The following is an 18823-nucleotide window of genomic DNA, read 5'->3' on the forward strand; positions in this document are numbered from 1 at the left end:
GTCTAGCCACTGGCCCTGCCCCTGCCCCTGCTGCTGCCCTTGGTGCTGTCCCTGCTGCCGCCGCCGCCGCCCTTGGTGCTGCCCCTGCTGCTGCCCTTGGTGCTGTCCCTGCTGCCGCCGCCGCCGCCCTTGGTGCTGCCCCTGCTGCTGCCCTTGGTGCTGTCCCCGCTGCCGTTGCCGCCACCCCAGCCGTCGTCGTCGTCGTCGTCGTCGTCGTCGTCGTCTTCACCCTCGTCGCCGCCGTCCGAGTCCTCCTCATCCGAGGAGCACTCCGACTCATCCGAGCCTTCGAGCCCGGCGCGCTCGACGGCCCGGATATATGTCCAGACCTCCGCGGCTATCCCCTGGGAGTCGTCCGAGTCATCGGACGACGCCGGGGGAGAGACGGGAGCCGGAGACCCCTCAGGCTCGGAGGAGAACTCCTCCTCCGAGTATTCTGAGTCACCAAACTCCTCCGATGGAGGAGTCGGCTCACGCTTGCGCTTGTTGTTCTTGCCCATGGTTAAAGTTTTGGGAGAGAAGAAAGGGAAGAGGCAGTAAGGAGCAGCGAAGAGATGTGAAGAAACCAGAGAAGCAAAGGGGTTATTTATAGAAGGGAAAGGCAACCGCTCACTTCTAACCGCGGTCACTGAACAGTCGAAAGGCATTCAATAAGCACTTCGACCCACCCGAGGACACGTCAGACAGCGGACGCCGTTTCATGCAACTCTACACCCATTGGGACTCCAGTCAACAGCGCAAAGGATATGATTACACTAGCCGTCCCATCGCATTACTACTCAGAGGCAACCAGGCTAAAACACTCAGCGTACCAAGCCGTCCCTTGCCCACACCCATTGGGGGGGGACGCCCAGGAATTATCAGTATATTTTTCAAACGGTCACATCCGTGCAGGGCATGCAGTAAATACCTCAAGACAAAAATGAGATATCAACAAGAGTTAGAGGGAAGCCAAATATAGCCAGTAGAGTGCAAAATATGGTCGACAGAAATGACTTGAAGACTAGACAGAGAACGTCCATCAAATGTCCAATCAGTCACAGAGCAAATAAATTACACTACCTAGCGAGATATGGATGGATTGCGAACTCGGCTGCAAAAGACAAAATACATGCTGACCTCTGAAGCATAAAATTGATGACATAGCGCGGATGACATCATGCCAATTTTTTACAAGCAGAAAGGATAATTTTCAGCAAAAGGACACAGAAGGAAGACCTTCGAGTGGATTATCCTCAAAAATCCACTTGAAGGTCGGGGGCTACACCCATTGGGTGCACCTTCGGTGCACCCCATGGATTATCATTCTAAATCAATATAGTGCCGACCTCTAAGGCGAAGAACAAGATTGGAAAGATCAATCCTCAACTGAGATGCAGGAGCGCGAATGGAGAAAATCTTCGGAGGAGACCTTCGAGTAGATTATCTTCTAAAATCTACTCAAAGGTCGGGGGCTACACCCATTGGGTGCACCTTCGGTGCACCCAAGGAAGTCCAGAATCTTATAATCCAAAACGCCGATTTCTAAGGCACAGGCACGAAACTAAACTTTGGTCGAACAAGTGATCAGAGCAAGAGAAAACAGCAGGGAGTCATTCTTGGACCTTGGATCTTTAAGTTGATTACCTCTAAATCAACCCAAAGATCGGGGGCTTGTGGGGGATAGATATCCCCTGGGTCCACTAAAGAAGTAAAAGGCCTCACGAAAGGCCCAAGGGCCCAATAATTCGTAAGGTCATTCTTTCGTGGGCCTAGGGAAAGACAGCCGATAAAATAAAGAAGACGTGGGACTAATTAGTGCAAGCACAGGCGGCCCACAACGTCGAACGAATGAATCACAAACAGAGACCCGACTTTCCCGCGCTGGAGCCCCCACGCAACGGGGCCATGCGAGGATAAGTCGGCGGAGGTTACGTAAGGATAAACTCAAGAGGTTCACTATCTTTCAGCTACTTGTTGTTATCGTAACACATGTAATGCTCCACGACCGAGTATATAAGGCCTAGGGGGCACCCCTTCAGATCAATCGACTCTGCTCCACTTAGCCACCCACAAAAACTCTCTGCGCCCTCTATCCAGAGAATCCTCTTGTAACCACGCTCATATACTCACCAGGACGTAGGGTGTTACGCGTTTCTAAGCGGCCCGAACCTGTAAATCTTGTCCATTGTCCCTCGTGCGATCGGCACGAACCATTTTGCTATAGTCGTCGACACCGTCCTACTCCTAAAAACACCTTGAGGGGCAACCCCGGGTGTGCGGTCGGACCCAAAACACCGACAGGACCTGCCTTCGCGTGGGCTGGCGACCCGCTTCTTCCTCCGGCATCTGGGGGTGGAAACCATCCTCCAACTCTGCGGAGGAGGCGTCCTCCAGCCATGCGGGGGAAGGCGAACTGCTGCTGCCTGGCCAGGGTGTAGCATTCCGTCCTCCGTCCGGGCGACTGTGGCCGGCTGCACCGGGGGGTCGCGCAACACGTCGTACGCCGCGAGGGCGGTACTCATATTCTGGGACGGTCCCGTTCTTGTTTTTGCGGCGAGGACGGGAGTGAGGACCTGCCGGTGCGCTTTGGGGCGGCCGCCGCTCGCTGGTGCGGTGTTGGTGGACAGGTGGCCGCTGTCGTCGGTGCTGAGGTGGTGGCAGCCGGAGAAGGTTTCTCCGTCGACGGCACCGTCAGTGCCACCTGCGCTCCGGGCCTCCGGCTCTTTGGCTTTAATGGCTGGTTCTTGTCCCTCGTGAGGGGACGTGAACAAGGGCTTTCCAGTGGTAGCGTTCGCCCTGGGGCCATTGCTGCTGCTGTTTTGCCATCCGAGGCGAAGGTCGTTGCCGCTCTGTTGGCGCAGCGGTCGGCAGCGAGCCACCTAGAGTTTGTCGTCCCGCAGGCCCTCCGATGTGGAGGTTGTTCATACCCACGGGAGTGGAACCGGAGTTCCGTTTGTAATGGCACCTTGAGTGCCGGTGTTTGTTCATTATGGCTGTCGAGGCCTGAACATCTAGGTATTTTAGTGTAATACCGTGTTTCTTCCACATTTCGAGCATTAGGACTCGCCTGTCGGCTAGCTGACCCGCTTAACCGAGTGTGAGTTGCCCTGTGCGAAAGGTGACGAGTGAGGTATCCGTATCCCGGAGGCGTAGGAGTCCCTCGGCTCGGTCGGCCTTGCCACCCAAGGCTTCTCTTACTCAGTTATAGAACCCTTGGCTGCTCTGCGATGAGCCGGAGCCGGAGGCAGCGGTGTCAGCGTGGACAGAGGCGGAGTCGGCTCGAGAAGAAGCTTCGTCGGCCCGGGAGCACGTGGCCTCCCTGGCCGAGGAGGTGCAGCAGTGGCAGCTGGAGCTTGGCCAGGTCGTCCGCTAGCGAGACCAACCCTGGAGTCGCGCTGCCGAGGCCGTGAGCCAGGCTGATGTCCTCGGGGGACAGCTGGCTGAGGCTACGGAGCGGCCGGTCGAGGTGTCTGCCCGGGCCGGGACCCTTGCGGAGGAGACCTTGGCTATGATGGCCCAAGCACGGTGCTGACATCTTCCTTCGAGGTGGAGATCCTTCCGCCCGTGTCGCCGTCCGAGGCCGGGCCAGATCCCGCCGAAGGTGGGAACAACGCCGAGGGTGCTGTTGTTCCCTCTGTTGATGTCTGAACCTGCAGGGAGAGTTTGTCTGTAGTGTGCGTATGTTTTTCGCGGCCGCCGAGGCCTAAACATATTATTTTCGTGTTGTAAAGCTATGTTTCCTTTCCTTTTGTTTCGAGTATCAGGACTTGTTCGTCGGTAGCAGAATCGTTTATCCAAGCGAGAGTTACTTATCGCGGAAGGTGATGAGTGAGGTATCTGTATCCCGGAGGCGTAGGAGTCCCTCGGCTCGATCGGCCTTGCTGCTTACGTGTAATCTTACTTGTCCGCAGGATCCTGTTATCGATATAATCGAGAAGGCACGAAAATCGTTCTGGCAGAAAAGTTTTCGAGCGTTGAGACTCGTTCGGCAGCAGAATCGCTTATCCGAGCGTGAGTTACTTATCGCGGAAGGTGATGAGTGAGGTATCCGTATCCCGGAGGCGTAGGAGTCCCTTGGCTCGGTCGGCCTTGCCGCTTACGTGTACTCCATCGTTTTCAGGATCCCGCTATCGAAGCAGTCGAAAAGCGCGAAAGATGTTCTGGCAGAAAGACTTTTTCCGAGGAAAATTTTGACGTAGAGGGGGTCCTCCCCTTCTAGCCCCCGAGGGAGGGTCGGGCTTTGCCGAGGCGAGGCTGACCCTTCCTTGACGATTAGACTTTATTTGTGTATGTATAGAAAACGAGGTATATGAACGACTTGAAAACATCTTAAGGGTAAAAGCGACGTAGCTGTCGGATGTTCCAAGCGTTGCTGTAGACCTCGCCTTGATTGTTGGCCAGCTTGTATGTTCCGGGCTTCAAGATCTTGGCGACGATGAATGGCCCCTCCTAGGGAGGAGTAAGCTTGTGGCGCCCTCGGGCGTCTTGCCGCAGCCAAAGCACCAAGTCTCCCACTTGGAGGTCTCGGGGCCGAACCCCTCGGGCGTGGTAGCGTCGCAGAGACTACTGATATCGCGCCGAGTGTAGCAAGGCCACGTCCCGAGCCTCTTCTAGCTGGTCCAGCGAGTCTTCTCGGCTGGTCTGGTTGCTTTGGTCATCGTACGCCTTTGTCCTCGGGGAACCGTATTCTAAGTCTGTGGGCAAGATAGCCTCGGCCCCATAGACTAGAAAGAACGGCGAGAAACCCGTGGCCCGGCTTGGTGTCGTCCTCAGACTCCAGACCACCGAGGGTAGTTCCTTCATCCACCGCTTGCCGAACTTGTTGAGGTCATTGTAGATCCTCGGTTTAAGTCCCTACAGAATCATGCCGTTGGCACGCTCCACCTGCCCATTCGTCATGGAGTGAGCCACGACAACCTAGTTCACACGGATGTGGTGATCCTCACAGAAGTCCAGGAACTTCTTGCCAGTGAACTGGGTGCCATTGTCGGTTATGATGGAGTTCGGGACCCCGAAGCAATGGATGATGTTGGTGAAGAAAGCCACCGTCTGCTCAGACCTGATGCTGGTTAGGGACCGGACCTCGATCCACTTGGAGAATTTGTCGATGGCGACCAACAAGTGCGAGAAGCCCCCGGGTGCCTTCTGTAAGGGACCGACGAGGTCTAGACCCCACACAGCAAACGACCAAGTGATGGGTATCGTCTGCAGGGCCTGAGCGGGCAAGTGCATCTGTCTCGTGTAGAATTGACACCCCTGGCAGGAGCGTACAATCCTAGTGGCGTCGGCCACCGCGGTCGGCCAGTAGAAGCCTTGTCGGAAGGCGTTCCCGACGACTCGGGGTGCTGCGTGGTGACCACAAGCCCCTGAGTGTATCTCTTGCAATAGCTCCTGCCCTTCGGCGATGGATATGCATCGTTGGAGAATGCCTGAGGGGCTATGGTGGTAGAGCTCCTTTTCATCACCCAGTAAGACGAACCACTTGGCGCGCCGCGCCAGTCGCCGAGCTTCGGCTTTGTCGAGGGGTAGCTCTCCTTGGTGGAGATATTGCAGGTATGGGGTCTGCCAGTTTCGATTAGGCATGACCCCATTCCGCTCTTCCTCGACACGCAGTGCCTCACCTTCGGCGGCCGAGGGTGCCTCGGGCTAGGCCAAGGCCTCCTCGGGCTCGGGTGTGTCGTCGGTCTTGACAGAGGGTTGATGTATGTCTCTGGAGAAGACATCCAGGGGAACCGTTGTCCGCCCCGAGGCTATTTTAGCCAGCTCATCCGCAGTCTCGTTGTACCATCGAGCGACGTGGTTGAGCTCGAGCCCATAGAACTTGTCTTCCAGGCGCCGAACCTCGTCGCAGTAGGCCTCCATCTTCTGGTCGCGGCAGTGGGAGTTCTTCATGACTTGGTCGATGACAAGCTACGAGTCGCCATGAGCGTAGAGGCACCGAACCCCTAGCTCGATGGCGATGCGCAACCCGTTAACCAGAGCCTCGTACTCGGCCACGTTGTTTGACGCCGGGAAATGGAGGCGCAGCACGTAGCGGAGGCGCTTCCCGAGGGGTGAGATGAAGAGCAGGCCCGCACCTGCCCCTATTTTCATCAGCGACCCATTGAAGTACATGGTCCAGAGTTCCAGTTGGATCAGAGCTGTTGGTAGCTGGGTGTCGACCCATTCAGCCACGAAGTCTGCCAAGACTTAGGACTTGATGGCCTTCCAAGGAGTGAACGAGATTGTCTCGCCCATGATCTCCACCGCCCACTTTCCTATCCTACCCGAGGCCTCTTGGCACTGGATGATCTCCCCCAGGGGGAAGGATGACACCACAGTCACCGGATGAGACTCGAAATAGTGTCGCAACTTTCGCCGTGTCAGAATTACTGCGTACAGTAGCTTCTGAATTTGCGGGTAGCGAATCTTAGTCTCGGACAACACTTCACTGATGAAGTAGACCAGCCTCTAGATGAGCAGTGCATGCCCTTCTTCTCGTCTCTCGACTACGATCGCGGCGCTGACCACCTGAGTGGTTGCGGCTACGTAGATCAAGAGGGCTTCTCCTGCAGCGGGGGGCACCAAGATGAGCGCGTTTGAAAGGAGCGCCTTTAAGTTTCTGAGGGCTTCCTCGGCATCAGGGGTCCAAGTGAAGCGCTCGGTCTTCCTTAAGAGGTGGTACAAGGGTAGGCCTTTTTCGCCGAGGCGCGAGATGAAGCGGCTCAGAGCCACAAGACATCCCATGACCCTTTGTACTCCTTTCAAGTCTTTGATAGGCCCCATGTTGGTGATGGCTGCGATTTTCTCCGGGTTGGCCTTGATGCCTCGCTCGGAGACGATGAACCCCAGGAGCATGCCTCGGGGGACTCCGAAGACACACTTCTCGGGATTGAGTTTCACGCCCTTCGCCCTCAGACACTTGAATGTCGTTTCAAGGTCAGAGAGGAGGTTGGAGGCTTTCCTCGTCTTGACTACGATGTCATCGACGTAAGCCTCGACTGTTCGACCGATGTGCTCTCCGAACACGTGGTTCATGCACCTTTGGTATGTCGCACCTGCATTCCTCAAACCAAATGGCATAGTAATATAGCAGTACATGCCAAAAGGTGTGATGAAAGAAGTCGCGAGCTGGTCGGACTCTTTCATCTTGATTTGGTGATAACCTGAGTAGGCATCGAGGAATGACAGGGTTTCGCACCCAGCAGTGGAATCCACGATTTGATCGATGCGAGGCAGGGGGTAGGGAACCTTCGGACATGCTTTGTTTAGACCAGTGTAGTCTACACACATCCTCCATTTCCCACCTTTCTTTTTCACAAGCACAGGGTTGGCTAGCCATTCGGGATGGAATACCTCTTTGATGAACCCTGCAGCCATCAGCTTGTGGATCTCCTCGCCTATGGCTCTGCACTTTTCTTCATCGAAACAGCGCAGAGGCTGCTTCACGGGTCGAGCTCTAGCTCGGATATCCAGTGAGTGCTCGGCGACATCCCTCGGTATGCCAAGCATGTCCGAGGGACTCCACGCAAAAACCTCGGCGTTCGCGGAGAAAGTCGACGAGCACTACTTCCAATTTGGGGTCGAGCTCAGAGCCGATCCGGACTTGCTTGCAGGCGTCGTTGCTAGGGTCGAGAGGGACGGACTTATTCGCCTCTGCTGGCTCGAAGTTGCCGGCGTGGCGCTTTGCATCTGGCACCTCCTTGGAGAGGCATTCCAGGTCGGTGATGAGGGCCTCGGACTCGGCGAGGGCCTCAGCGTACTCCACACACTCCGCGTCACATTCTTACGCGTGTCGGTACGTGGACCCAACGGTGATGACCCCGTTGGGACCGGGCATCTTGAGCTTGAGGTAGGTGTAGTTGGGGACGACCATGAACTTGGCGTAGCACGGTCTCCCCAGCACCGCGTGGTAGGTTCCTCGGAACCCGACCACCTCAAACGTGAGGGCTTCCTTTCGGAAGTTGGAGGGAGTCCCGAAGAAGACGGGCAGATCGAGTTGTCCAAGGGGCTGGACGCACTTCCCGGGGATGATCCCGTGAAAGGGCGCCGCACCAGCCCGGATCATGGACAGATCGATTTGCAAGAGCCCGAGGGTCTCGGCATAGATGATGTTGAGGCTGCTGCCTCCGTCCATGAGGACCTTGGTGAGCCTGACGTTGCCGATGACGGGGTCGACAACGAGCGGGTACTTTCCTGGGCTCGGCACGCGGTCGGGGTGGTCGCCTTGGTCGAAGGTGATGGGCTTGTCGGACCAGTCTAGGTAGACTGGTGTTGCTACCTTTACCGAGCAGACCTCCCGGCGCTCCTGCTTGCGGTGCCGAGCCGAGGTGTTTGCCACTTGCCCACAGTAGATCATGAAATAGTCGTGGACCTCGGGGAACTCCTCTGCCTTGTTGCCCTCCTTCTTGTTGTTGTCTTGGCCGTTGCCACCTTCCTCCGGGGGCCCGGCCTTATGGAAGTAGCGCCGAAGCATGACGCATTCCTCAAGGGTGTGCTTGACGGGGCCCTGGTGATAGGGGCACGACTCCTTGAGCATCTTGTCGAACAGGTTGGCCCCTCCGGGAGGCTTTCGAGGGTTCCTGTGCTCGGTGGCAGCGACAAGATCTGCGTCGGCGACATCGCGCTTTGCTTGCGACTTCTTCTTGGCCTTCTTCTTCGTGCCGCGCTGGGCGGACGCCTCGGGGACGTCTTCCTGCTGTCGTCCCTGAGGCTGCTTCTCCTTCCGGAAGATGGCCTCGACCGCCTCCTGACCAGAGGCGAACTTGGTGGCAATGTCCATCAACTCGCTCGCCCTGGTGGGAGTCTTGTGACCCAGTTTGCTCACTAGGTCGTGGCAAGTGGTGCCGGCAAGGAACGCTCCGATGACATCCGAGTCGGTGACATTAGGCAGCTCGGTGCGCTGCTTCGAAAATCGCCGGATATACTCCCGCACGGATTCCCCTGGCTGCTGGTGGCAGCTTCGGAGATCCCAGGAGTTCCCAAGGCACACGTATGTGCCCTGGAAGTTTCCAGCGAAGGCCTTGACCAGGTCGTCCCAGTTGGAGACCTGCGCAGGAGGCAGATGCTCCAGCCAGGCCCAGGTGGCGTCGGAGAGGAACAGGGGGAGGTTGCGGATGATGAGGTTGTCATCATCCGTTCCACCCAGCTGGTAGGCCAGCCGGTAGTCCGCAAGCCACAGTTCCGGCCTCGTTTCCCCCAGGTACTTAGTGATGGTAGTCGGGGCTCGGAACCGGGTCAGGAATGGGGCCCGTCGTATGGCCCGACTGAAAGCTTGCGGACTGGGCGGTTCGGGCAAGGGGCTCCGATCCTCCCCGCTATCGTAGCGTCCCCCACGCCTGGGGTGGTAGCCTCGGCACACCTTCTCGTCGAGGCGGGCTCGACGGTCGTGGCAGTGGTGCTCGTTGCCGAGGCGACCCGGGGCTGCAGGCGTTGCGTCCCGCGTGCGCCCGGTGTGGACCGAGGCTTCCCGCATGAATCGGGAAGTCGCGACGCGATGCTCCGGGGGGTATCCTTGCCTTCAGGAGGCAGAGCTCTCGGTCCGTCGGACCGCGGCATCCTCCAAGAGATTCTTGAGTTCTCCCTAGATACGCCGCCCCTCGGTGGTGGATGGCTCCGGCATCGCTCGGAGTAATATTGCCGCTGCAGCCAGGTTCTGGCCGACCCCACAGGAAGCCGGGGGCAGCCTTGCCCTGGCATCGTCAGAGATACAGCGCTGGACGTCCTGGGCCTGATGACGCGCTTCTCCGGCTAGTGCTCAGCCTGCCCACTCCTGCTCGATGTTTTGCCGGAGCTGCACAAGTTGTCCTGCTTCCTTGTCGAGCTTGGCCTACATCTCGCGGATTTGCTCGAGCTGTGTGTCCTGACCCCCGTAGGGACTGGGACCACAGCTAGCTCCCGCAGGATGTCAACGTGAGGCGCAGGCCCAGGGGGATCATCGTCCTCCGGCATACCAAGGTGGTTGCCTTCGTCGTGACCCCCTAGATCGACGTGGAAACATTCACGACTTGGGCCACAACCCTCGTTGTCAAGGCTCTGGCCATCATCGGAGCAATCGGAGAGGCAGTAGTCATATGCGGTCATGAAGTCTTGCATGGCACTAGGATTACCGAGCCCGGAGAAATCCCAACCAGAGTCGGGCTCGTCGTCTTCCTCGGAACCCGGGGGCCCTTAGGTCGAGACGGCCATCAGTCGGTCCCAGGTTGACCACATATGGTACCCCGGAAGGTTAGGATATGCCTTTATGAAAGCGCTCACTGAAGCGGGGTCGCTTGGTGGATCGAAGCTGAATCTAAAAGGAACAGGGTGGAAAACGGACGGTACCTCTCGATCGATGGACGGTGACGAAGTCGCGTCGGGGACGGACTGCACCGTTATCTCAGGCATGAGGCAAACGCCCAGCAAGTCCTCCGCGAGAGTGCTGGTGTCATCTGTCCGCTTGGGGTTGGCACGTTGCGGGGAAACAACACTCGCCGTTGTCTCAGGCGCGATGTCAACGCCCGACATGTCCCCCGCTGGGGTGCCAGCGTCATCGACTCGCTCGACAGTCGACGAGGTGCCGCCTCCTGCTTGGCCACGGTTGCCCCGCCTCCTCCTCCTACGGCGAGAAGGTGGTGAGACAGACCCGGATGCTGCTCTTCCGCCACGGGGGGAAAACGTCGTCGAGTCCGCCGCCGCCGGGCGGGCTGACGGCCGCCGTTGTCGCTGCCGCGCTGCGGAGGAAGGAGTACCATGTCGTAGCTGCCGTCGAGGGACATGAACTCGAGACTCCGGAAACGGAGCAGTGCCCCAGGCTGAAGAGGTTGCTGGAGACTACCCATCTAGAACTCAATGGGAAGTTGTTCGTCAACACGCAGCAGGCCCCTACCTGGTGCGCCAACTGTCGGCGTTTCGACCCCGGGGGGTCCCTGGACCGACGAGTAAAATTGTCGCTGCGTGCCCCAGCCTAGATGGGTTGGCACGAGATGGAACACAAGGGGGAAAACCGTGGCTCATGTTATCCTGCGCCAGAGTGGGTGCGCTTGCAGTAGGGGTTACAAGTGTTCACGAGGGAGAGAGAGAGTGTGTGAGCCGGTTCGTCAGCCCGTCCTCCCGCGCGACCACCCTCTCATATGAGGGCCCTGGACCTTCCTTTTATAGATGCAAGGAGAGGGTCCAGGTGTACAATGGGGGTGTAGCTATGTGCTAACGTGTCCGGCAGAGAGGAGCCAGAGCCCTATGTACATGCCAACGTGGCTGTCGGAGAGGTGCTAGAGCCCTATGCACGCGGTGTCGTGGCCATCGGAGGAGCGCTTGAGCCCTATAGAAGCACAGCTGTCGGGGCTGCCGGGACCTTGCTGACGTCTCCTTGCTTCCGTAGGGGGTTTGAGAACCGTCGTCGTCATGGATACACGCGGGGTGCCATCATTACTTGTTCACCGGGGCAAGCCAGATGGGACGCCGGTCTTGTTCCCCGTAGCCTGAGCTAGCTAGGGGTAGGGCAATGATGTACCCCCTGTGGCGTGGTCAGTCCGAGCCCAAGGTCGGGCGAGGCGGAGACTCCTCTTGAGGACGAGGCCGGGGTCAGGTGAGGACGCGATTCCTTCCGAGGTCGAGGTTGAGGCCGAGCCCTGGGGTCGGACGAGGCGGAGACCGTCTTCCGAGGCCTAGGTTGAGGCCGAGTCCTGGGGTCGGGCGAGGCGGAGACCACCTTCCGAGGCTGAGGTTGAGGCCGAGCCCTGGGGTCGGGCGAGGCGGAGACCACCTTCCGAGGCTGAGGTTGAGGCCGAGCCCTGAGGTCAGGCGAGGCGGAGTTTCCTGTTGCGTCTGAGGCTGGAGTTAGCTGTTGTCAGCCTCACCCTGGCGGGTGGCACAGTAGTCAGAGCGAGGCAGGCGGCATTGTTTTCCTGTCAGGTCGGTCAGTGGAAGGGCGAAGTGACTGAGGTCACTTCGGCCCTGTCGACTGAGGAACGCGCGTCAGGATAAGGTGTCAGGCGATCCTCGCATTGAATGCTCCTGCGATACGGTCGGTTGGCGAGACGATCTGGCCAAGGTTGCTTCACTGCGAAGCCTGCCCGAGCTGGGCCTCGGGCGAGTCGAGGGTGCGCCCGTTGCTTGAGGAGGTCTTCGGGCGAGGCGTGAATTCGTCTAGGAGTACTGTTCCTGCCCGAGGCTGGGCTCGGGCGAGGCAAGATCGTGTCCCTTGAGTGGACGAAGCTTTGACCTGAATCATGCCCATCAGTCTCTGCGGCTTGCGCTGATGGTGATTACCAGCCGAGTTTAGGAGTGTTGGGGGTACCCCTAATTATGGTACCCGACAGTTTGTAACTCCAGTCTGCCTCTAATAGAAAACTGCGGGTTCAATGGCATTTTTGGAGAGATAAATGTTTGTAGCGGTAAGAATCCAAGTGGGCAAATAGTTTGCATAGCTGCTTGAGTTGAAAATTAGAGTTGCCTTACTTCAATTGAAAATACTTGGGTTATAAGCAATTGAAGAGTTGGTGCATTGCTGTCTTTTTCCATCTGAGTGTCGTAGGACAGACATGATTATTGCTCGTGTGAGCAACTTCTTTTGTACGTCACATAATTTGCATTGGACCATTGTTTTTTAGTTGGTGACTGGAGATGTCAGTCGTTAATTGATCCTATGACGTCAATCCCTCATGATTTAGATTTATTAGATATGCTCTCCTGATATTTGAAGTTGTTGTTATATGATATACCATGATTTCTTTTGGGCTACAAGTTGCGAACACATGCCACCCAATGATATTCAGTGTCGTAGGTCATAGAAATAAAATAAGGAACAGCAGTAAAACATTATCCACACAACTAATTTATATTGACTAGAAATCTGGAGCACCAAGTATGAAGTAATCTTATGCATTATGTGTATATTTGGAAGCTATTGACGGCAGAATAGAATAGGTACTGGGTATGTCGTGTACCTTGTTTTCAAAGGGATGGAGATACTTGATGTACGACACCTTTTGCTCCTCAGCAACAGGAGATATAAGCTGGCTCGAAGTAACAGTTGCATTCCACTTCACTGGTTTATGATCACCTCGTGCGCTGGTTTGCATTGTATTTGTAGAAGCATTCCGTTAGAAAAAGGCAAGAGCAGGCAACATGTGCATATATTTGATAACAAGAGGATAGAATTACCTGGACATAAGGGGTTCTGCCTTAGGAATGGATGGATTGATGTACCACTTACATGGTGAGCCTCCAGTCAGACAAAGCCCATCTAAAAAAGGGTAGAAGGTATAAATGTATGGGAGTCAGAAAAAGACTAAGTGTTACATCAATATACCTGCATATTTTTTGACGAGTGTGCCAACAAATAGCACAATTTGTGGGGAATTCTGCCCATCTTCATATATGCGCTCTCCTGGGAATAGGGTGGCTTGGGCACCCCACAACACGACATTGACCGAAGCACCTCTGTTGTTTCCAGTTCGAGCATGGAACATGAGTCACAAACAATGTATATGTAAGACAACACCAAAATACATACCATACATCTAGCAGAACACAAGGTAAGAACAACCATGTAGCTCAAACCTTGCACTGCATATGGAAATGTTCCTCTTCAAGTTGGAAGCTTGTTGTCCTTTGGAGCGATGTGGCGAAACATTCGAGACTGAAGTAACTATCCCAATGGCATCTGCTTTCAAACGAGCAGTATATCAATATTAGCAAAGAAAAACAGGCGTCGTAAGTATATAGGTAACAACATTTACCTGTATAGTAGTCTTTATGGTCGATGCGCGAATGGATCTGCTCTATGTGAGTGAGGGAGTAGGTAAGTGTAGGAAATGCAGGAGGAATCTCAATAACCTGCTCTAACTTTGTCCAATTCGTGAAGGTAATCATGATATCATTTGGAACTGGCTTGTACAAGTTGTTCGATGCTCGAACTCGAAAGTATGTCATGTTGTACACGCTGCCTTCTTTTATGAGTGGCCTGAATTTCTCTATGAAGGGTGGGTATACCGTAGCATGTATGCTATTTCCCTGGATATAGAAGATGTAGATTCAACTTTAGTAAGAGTAGAAACAATTTAGCTAATAAAAAGAAGGCGCATTAGGCTCTTTATTATCATATTAAGGGGAAAACACCACTGAAGCAAACTGGTGAGGATGTAGATTCAACTTTAGTAAGAGTAGAAACAATTCAGCTAGTAAAAAAGGCACATTAGTAAGAGTCGAACAGTGCACGTACGTTTCCAACGGAACAGTACAAAACCACAGTGACGAACAACTGTCTAAGTTGGTACGCAGATGCGGACACAATCGCCTCGTCGAACAAAAGGATCCATTCATTATCACCTTCAAGTAAACCACAAGCCTCACATGCAGCACGAAATGTACAGTACACATGTCCGTTAAATGTCCTGACGTCAGCATAGTTTGTGGCCCCCTTGACAATCATCAGGAGCATGCGCAGGTAATACAGTTCTCCCGATGCAGGGTGCACATAGTACATACGACCAACCTTAGCGCAACGTGACCTTTTCCTCCATAATCGGTTTGAGGCATCCCATGTCCACTCCTTGGGGAAATCGCAGTATGTGAGGTGTCTGGCCTCTTCATGTCTCAAATTAGCCTCGAACCATTCAGTTAACATCGTACTTTTCGCTAAAGGGCTGGATATTAGGTCCTCTAAATTTGTTCCAGGTTCATAACACACATGGTTCAGGCCAGGAAGGTGTACAACCAATCGTTCAACAGAAGGCACTCTAAAGTGAATGTCGTACTCAAATGCACGCCACAGAGCCTCACACGTAGATAGGTATCTTGCATCAATGTATTCTTGGATCTCATTTGGTGGGGCAAGATGAGAACCGGGCGAATGGTTTTGCGTTTGTGTAGCGGACTCAAAATATACTTTTGCTCTATCAATTCCTTTTGTAACATATTCGAATAGATACTTGATCATGTTAGACTTGTTGCACCATTCAACGTTTATGTGTGCATTGTATTTTTTCAGAAGATGCATGGTGTATGGTACAACACTTCTATTGTCTAGTCGAACGCCACGTTTGATGACATGTCTGTCATCGTCTCTACGCATGTAGAGCGCAAAACCAAAGTCGTCTATGGTGGTCTCATCTTGAAAATCTTTTGGAAAATTTTTTGAGCATTTGTTGTTTTTCATACATGGGCAATTCCTGTTGCTTTCACCACATGGCCCGTGTATCATGAATTCGTCGACTAAAGCATAACCAAGCGGGTCAGTGTTCACATCCAGGATCTCAGCGCATATAAAATTGTCGACAACAGAAGCATCAAACTCCTTTGCGCCAGCAGCCAACCACACAAGGCAATGTATATGTGGCAAGCCTCGTTTTTGGAACTCAACAGTATACAAGACCGCGAGAACTGGTCCGAATGTCACGCCCTGCCTTATATCAGTTATGAACTCATCGACTTTCATATGGAAGACTCGTACAACTAAGTCTGAATGATCGCATGGTTGCTGACCCGGTTCGAAGCGCAACGCATCCGCAATTTCCCTCCATTTGGGGTTGCATGTGAAAGTCAAAAAAAGATCTGGTGGGCCGTACACTCTGCAAATAGCCATCGCGTCTTGGTAATTCATAACATGGTATCACCTACTGCCAGTGAAACTCGCAGGCACGATCACTTTACCGCCAACAGCGTCTGCACTAATTCGCCCTCTGTCAACGGCATCAGCTATTCCTTGTACTGATTTAGACCGCAGGTCTTTTTGATGGTCGGCTATGAATTGTAACCTGGAGCCCTCGATAGTTGAATATGCGTCGACAATGACCTGAGCACTTAACCTACCATAACACGTGTATGGGTTTGACTCGTGTAATCTGTAATGTAAATGTCTTCTTACAAATTCAAGCATTGTTACGTATTTTCGTTTGGTCCCAACACTGTCTTCATCATCGCAATACGAATGCCAGGATGGTAACCATTTTCACCATACGGAAACAACAGAGGGTACTGCAAAGCCATGTAGGACGGATGCAAGCATGAGACATGTCGTAGCCCGCAATTTCTATCGTGCACAAGGACATCATATGTGTATTCATCGGCGGTGTAGTCGCCGACAATGATGGCAGCGACTTCGCTGCTGGAGGGAAGATTGTATTGGACATCTTGTATAGCATCACAGCCTAACAGCCTGAGTGTTATCCTCTGGTTACCCGCTTGTTCCAATCGCTCCCTTGCATATCGAAACACTTTGACAAGTTTGTTATTGTCATTTAACATGGCCAACAAAGCCATAGTTATTTCACGTTCAGGTTGTTCAGCGACACCATCATCAACCTCGAACATGTTTAGCCTGTTCTGTGTCTCGTGATTTGTATCATGAATATACAATTGGGCAAATTTAGGCATCGCTCCACGGCGTGGAAGCAAGGTGCCGATACGATGATGTACTATTCCATTTATCTTGAAAACATAAGGTGCAGTACCATTGTTTATCGTTTTGTCTATAGCGGCACCAAAGGAGGTGAAGGCAAAGAGTGAATTGTACGCGCGAATAAGCCTCAAAAATCTTTTCGAGCGCGCATCGCCATCAAATGACAAGAGATCAGCAAGCACAGATGGCGGCCTTTTGTAAGGCTCCAAATTGATCTTCCCCCCTTGCAACAGAGATTGTATGCAAGTCTTCGTTGTGATATAGATGAATCGCTTTTTACACGCTCCTGGAACCAAAAAACCGCGCCACAGTATCGGCAGGTGTGCTCAGGGCCACCATAGTATGATCTATTCGGGTAGGCGTCTACAGAACGAAGAACAGATAAGAATGATGGATATTAAGCAGTGAAACACAAGAAACAGCTAGCCAAGGAAGGGAAGCACATACCTCTTAGGGCATCAATGTATGTTTTTTCGAGACGAATTGTGATATGTGTGTGTTGTGCAGAGCGCCTGTAGTGCAGCCTACTGCGGAGGCGGTGTCTATTCGATGCGGCGAACGATGAAGGGAAGTCCATTATGGATATGTTGCCTGCTTTGGGACGGGTATTATTGCTAATATATATTTAAAAGCAGCAACGCAATTCCGGTCGGCGTGTGCCGGCAAGTCGACCAAATAATGTAACACAAATAAGACGACATACCACGTGCGCTTGCAAGGCGCCTGCGTCGCCTTGTTTCATACGAATGGGCAACACGTGCATACAGAGCATCAGCCATGGGCACACCGCGACATGTACCACGTGACACACACACCTAGCACTTGTAGAACATGAATAGCGCGCACGCGAACTGTAATAGAGAAGCTCCCACATAAAAAAACATGTACCATACGGCTTTCAAACAAACGCAAGGAAAATGAATCAATGGTTAACTGTATCATATACATACTAAAACATATAGCAAACTTAGGCAAACAATTAGCCACATACGCATAAAATTCACGAAGCAAGAACATGTAAAAAACGCTAAGTAACAAACCCTAGAAAATACGCGATAATACAATTCAGAATTTATTTACAAAATATTTAGATCGTACCAAAAACTACAAAACTCTAAGCAGGCTAGGAAACTGGCAGCGAACCTAAATCAGAGGCTACCACCCAGCACCTAACTGCACATAAGCATAAAAAAACTGAAGTTCCTGAAATATCCGAGTAGGAAGCCAAGGAAATGTGATCAACATGTGGATAACGGAGTTCACTTAATTAAAAATAGTTATGTGAAGGTACCCAAAAGAAGCCACACATGGGATTTGAGTTCAATACACTTCACAGTTTTGACTCCACCATTTCAAGGAAAACACAATAATGCACCGGAACGACAGAAGCACAACACCAACACACCCTATGTGCGGCGTGTAGAAGAACATAAACAGAATACTATGCCACTGAAAACAAGTATATCACTGACATAATCTGAGTGCAGTGTGTGTAGCAAGAGAAGTCACAACCGTCTACAAACCACGAGGGAGAAGTGGAAAGGCACGGCAAGGAACTAACCTCCCAAAAGGAATCAGCGACGAGCAGCCTTCTGTGAACTCTGTCAAAAGCTATCTGCGCAGGAAGGAACAAAGGCACCAAATCAATTAGATGGTATAACACTGCATGCAACGAATAAGATGCAAGGGTAAATGTACTCTTCATCAGAGTTGAGTGTTAAGCTGAATTTGCCATTAAAAAAACTCGCTACAAACGATGACTACATGTATTTTGTTTCTGTAAATAGCACCTGTTCTAGGTAAACAACTTCACAAAACAAAGTGGATACGCATTTCCCCAATAGTCAGCGACACAAACACACATCCCCACCCCTTTATAAGCTACCATAAATTAGAGGTCGTGGTGTTGGCATGGAGTTCTTTTTGCATCATTGCATCAAATTCTGTGAACATGCTCTCTTTCAAATTGGCAGTTTTGTTACGCCATATGAAAGGATCTTCTATTTAAATTTTCTCCGCAAACGACGTGGGGAAGTGTCATCCGGTGCGTTCAAGGGTTAACAAATTACTTAGTTTCCTATTGCAGCTGTATTTTTACTTTCTGCAAATGATGCAAGGCAGACCTTGCTTGTGCTGGTGTTCATTTCAATAACACATTTGCCCGCTGCCTTTTTGATTGCTAACATAATGAGCACTGTGACTGTGAGGTTGTAATTGTTGAATTTGTACACTTGGAGGTAATTAGTGTGCAGAGGCGGCATCTGATCTGCAGTGGCAGGGGAATCCCAAGTCCTCGGTTCCTTCTGACTTCTAATGTGCTGTATGGCCCTGGCTAGCCTAGGTTACCTTCTGGTTGGCATTTCTGTTATTTAATTTTCTTATTAAGTTCAAATACTAATGGCACCCTCTGTTTCGGGGCCTTCACTATCACATCCTCTCTCTTCTACACAGAACAAGGCTAGAAATGCATGCCGCATTGCA

At 52.8% G+C, this 18823-nt stretch overlaps 1 protein-coding gene across 1 annotated transcript in view; it reads right to left on the reverse strand.

Annotated features, from left to right (window-relative positions):
- LOC103639798 (uncharacterized) overlaps nucleotides 1–14569 on the reverse strand; it is a 31065-nt gene extending 16496 nt beyond the window's left edge. Inside the window, exons 1-6 of the mRNA XM_020546259.1 lie at nucleotides 14189–14569; nucleotides 13683–13956; nucleotides 13504–13606; nucleotides 13253–13383; nucleotides 13105–13186; nucleotides 12888–13011 (exon numbers count right to left, since the gene is read on the reverse strand). Coding sequence (XP_020401848.1) covers nucleotides 12888–13011; nucleotides 13105–13186; nucleotides 13253–13383; nucleotides 13504–13606; nucleotides 13683–13956; nucleotides 14189–14569 — 1095 coding nt within the window. The remainder of the gene's footprint in view (nucleotides 1–12887; nucleotides 13012–13104; nucleotides 13187–13252; nucleotides 13384–13503; nucleotides 13607–13682; nucleotides 13957–14188) is intronic.
- Nucleotides 14570–18823: the final 4254 nt, after the last annotated feature.

The sequence above is a fragment of the Zea mays genome, chromosome 9 (genome assembly GCF_902167145.1).
Source record: "Zea mays cultivar B73 chromosome 9, Zm-B73-REFERENCE-NAM-5.0, whole genome shotgun sequence".
Taxonomy (NCBI): Eukaryota; Viridiplantae; Streptophyta; class Magnoliopsida; order Poales; family Poaceae; genus Zea; species Zea mays.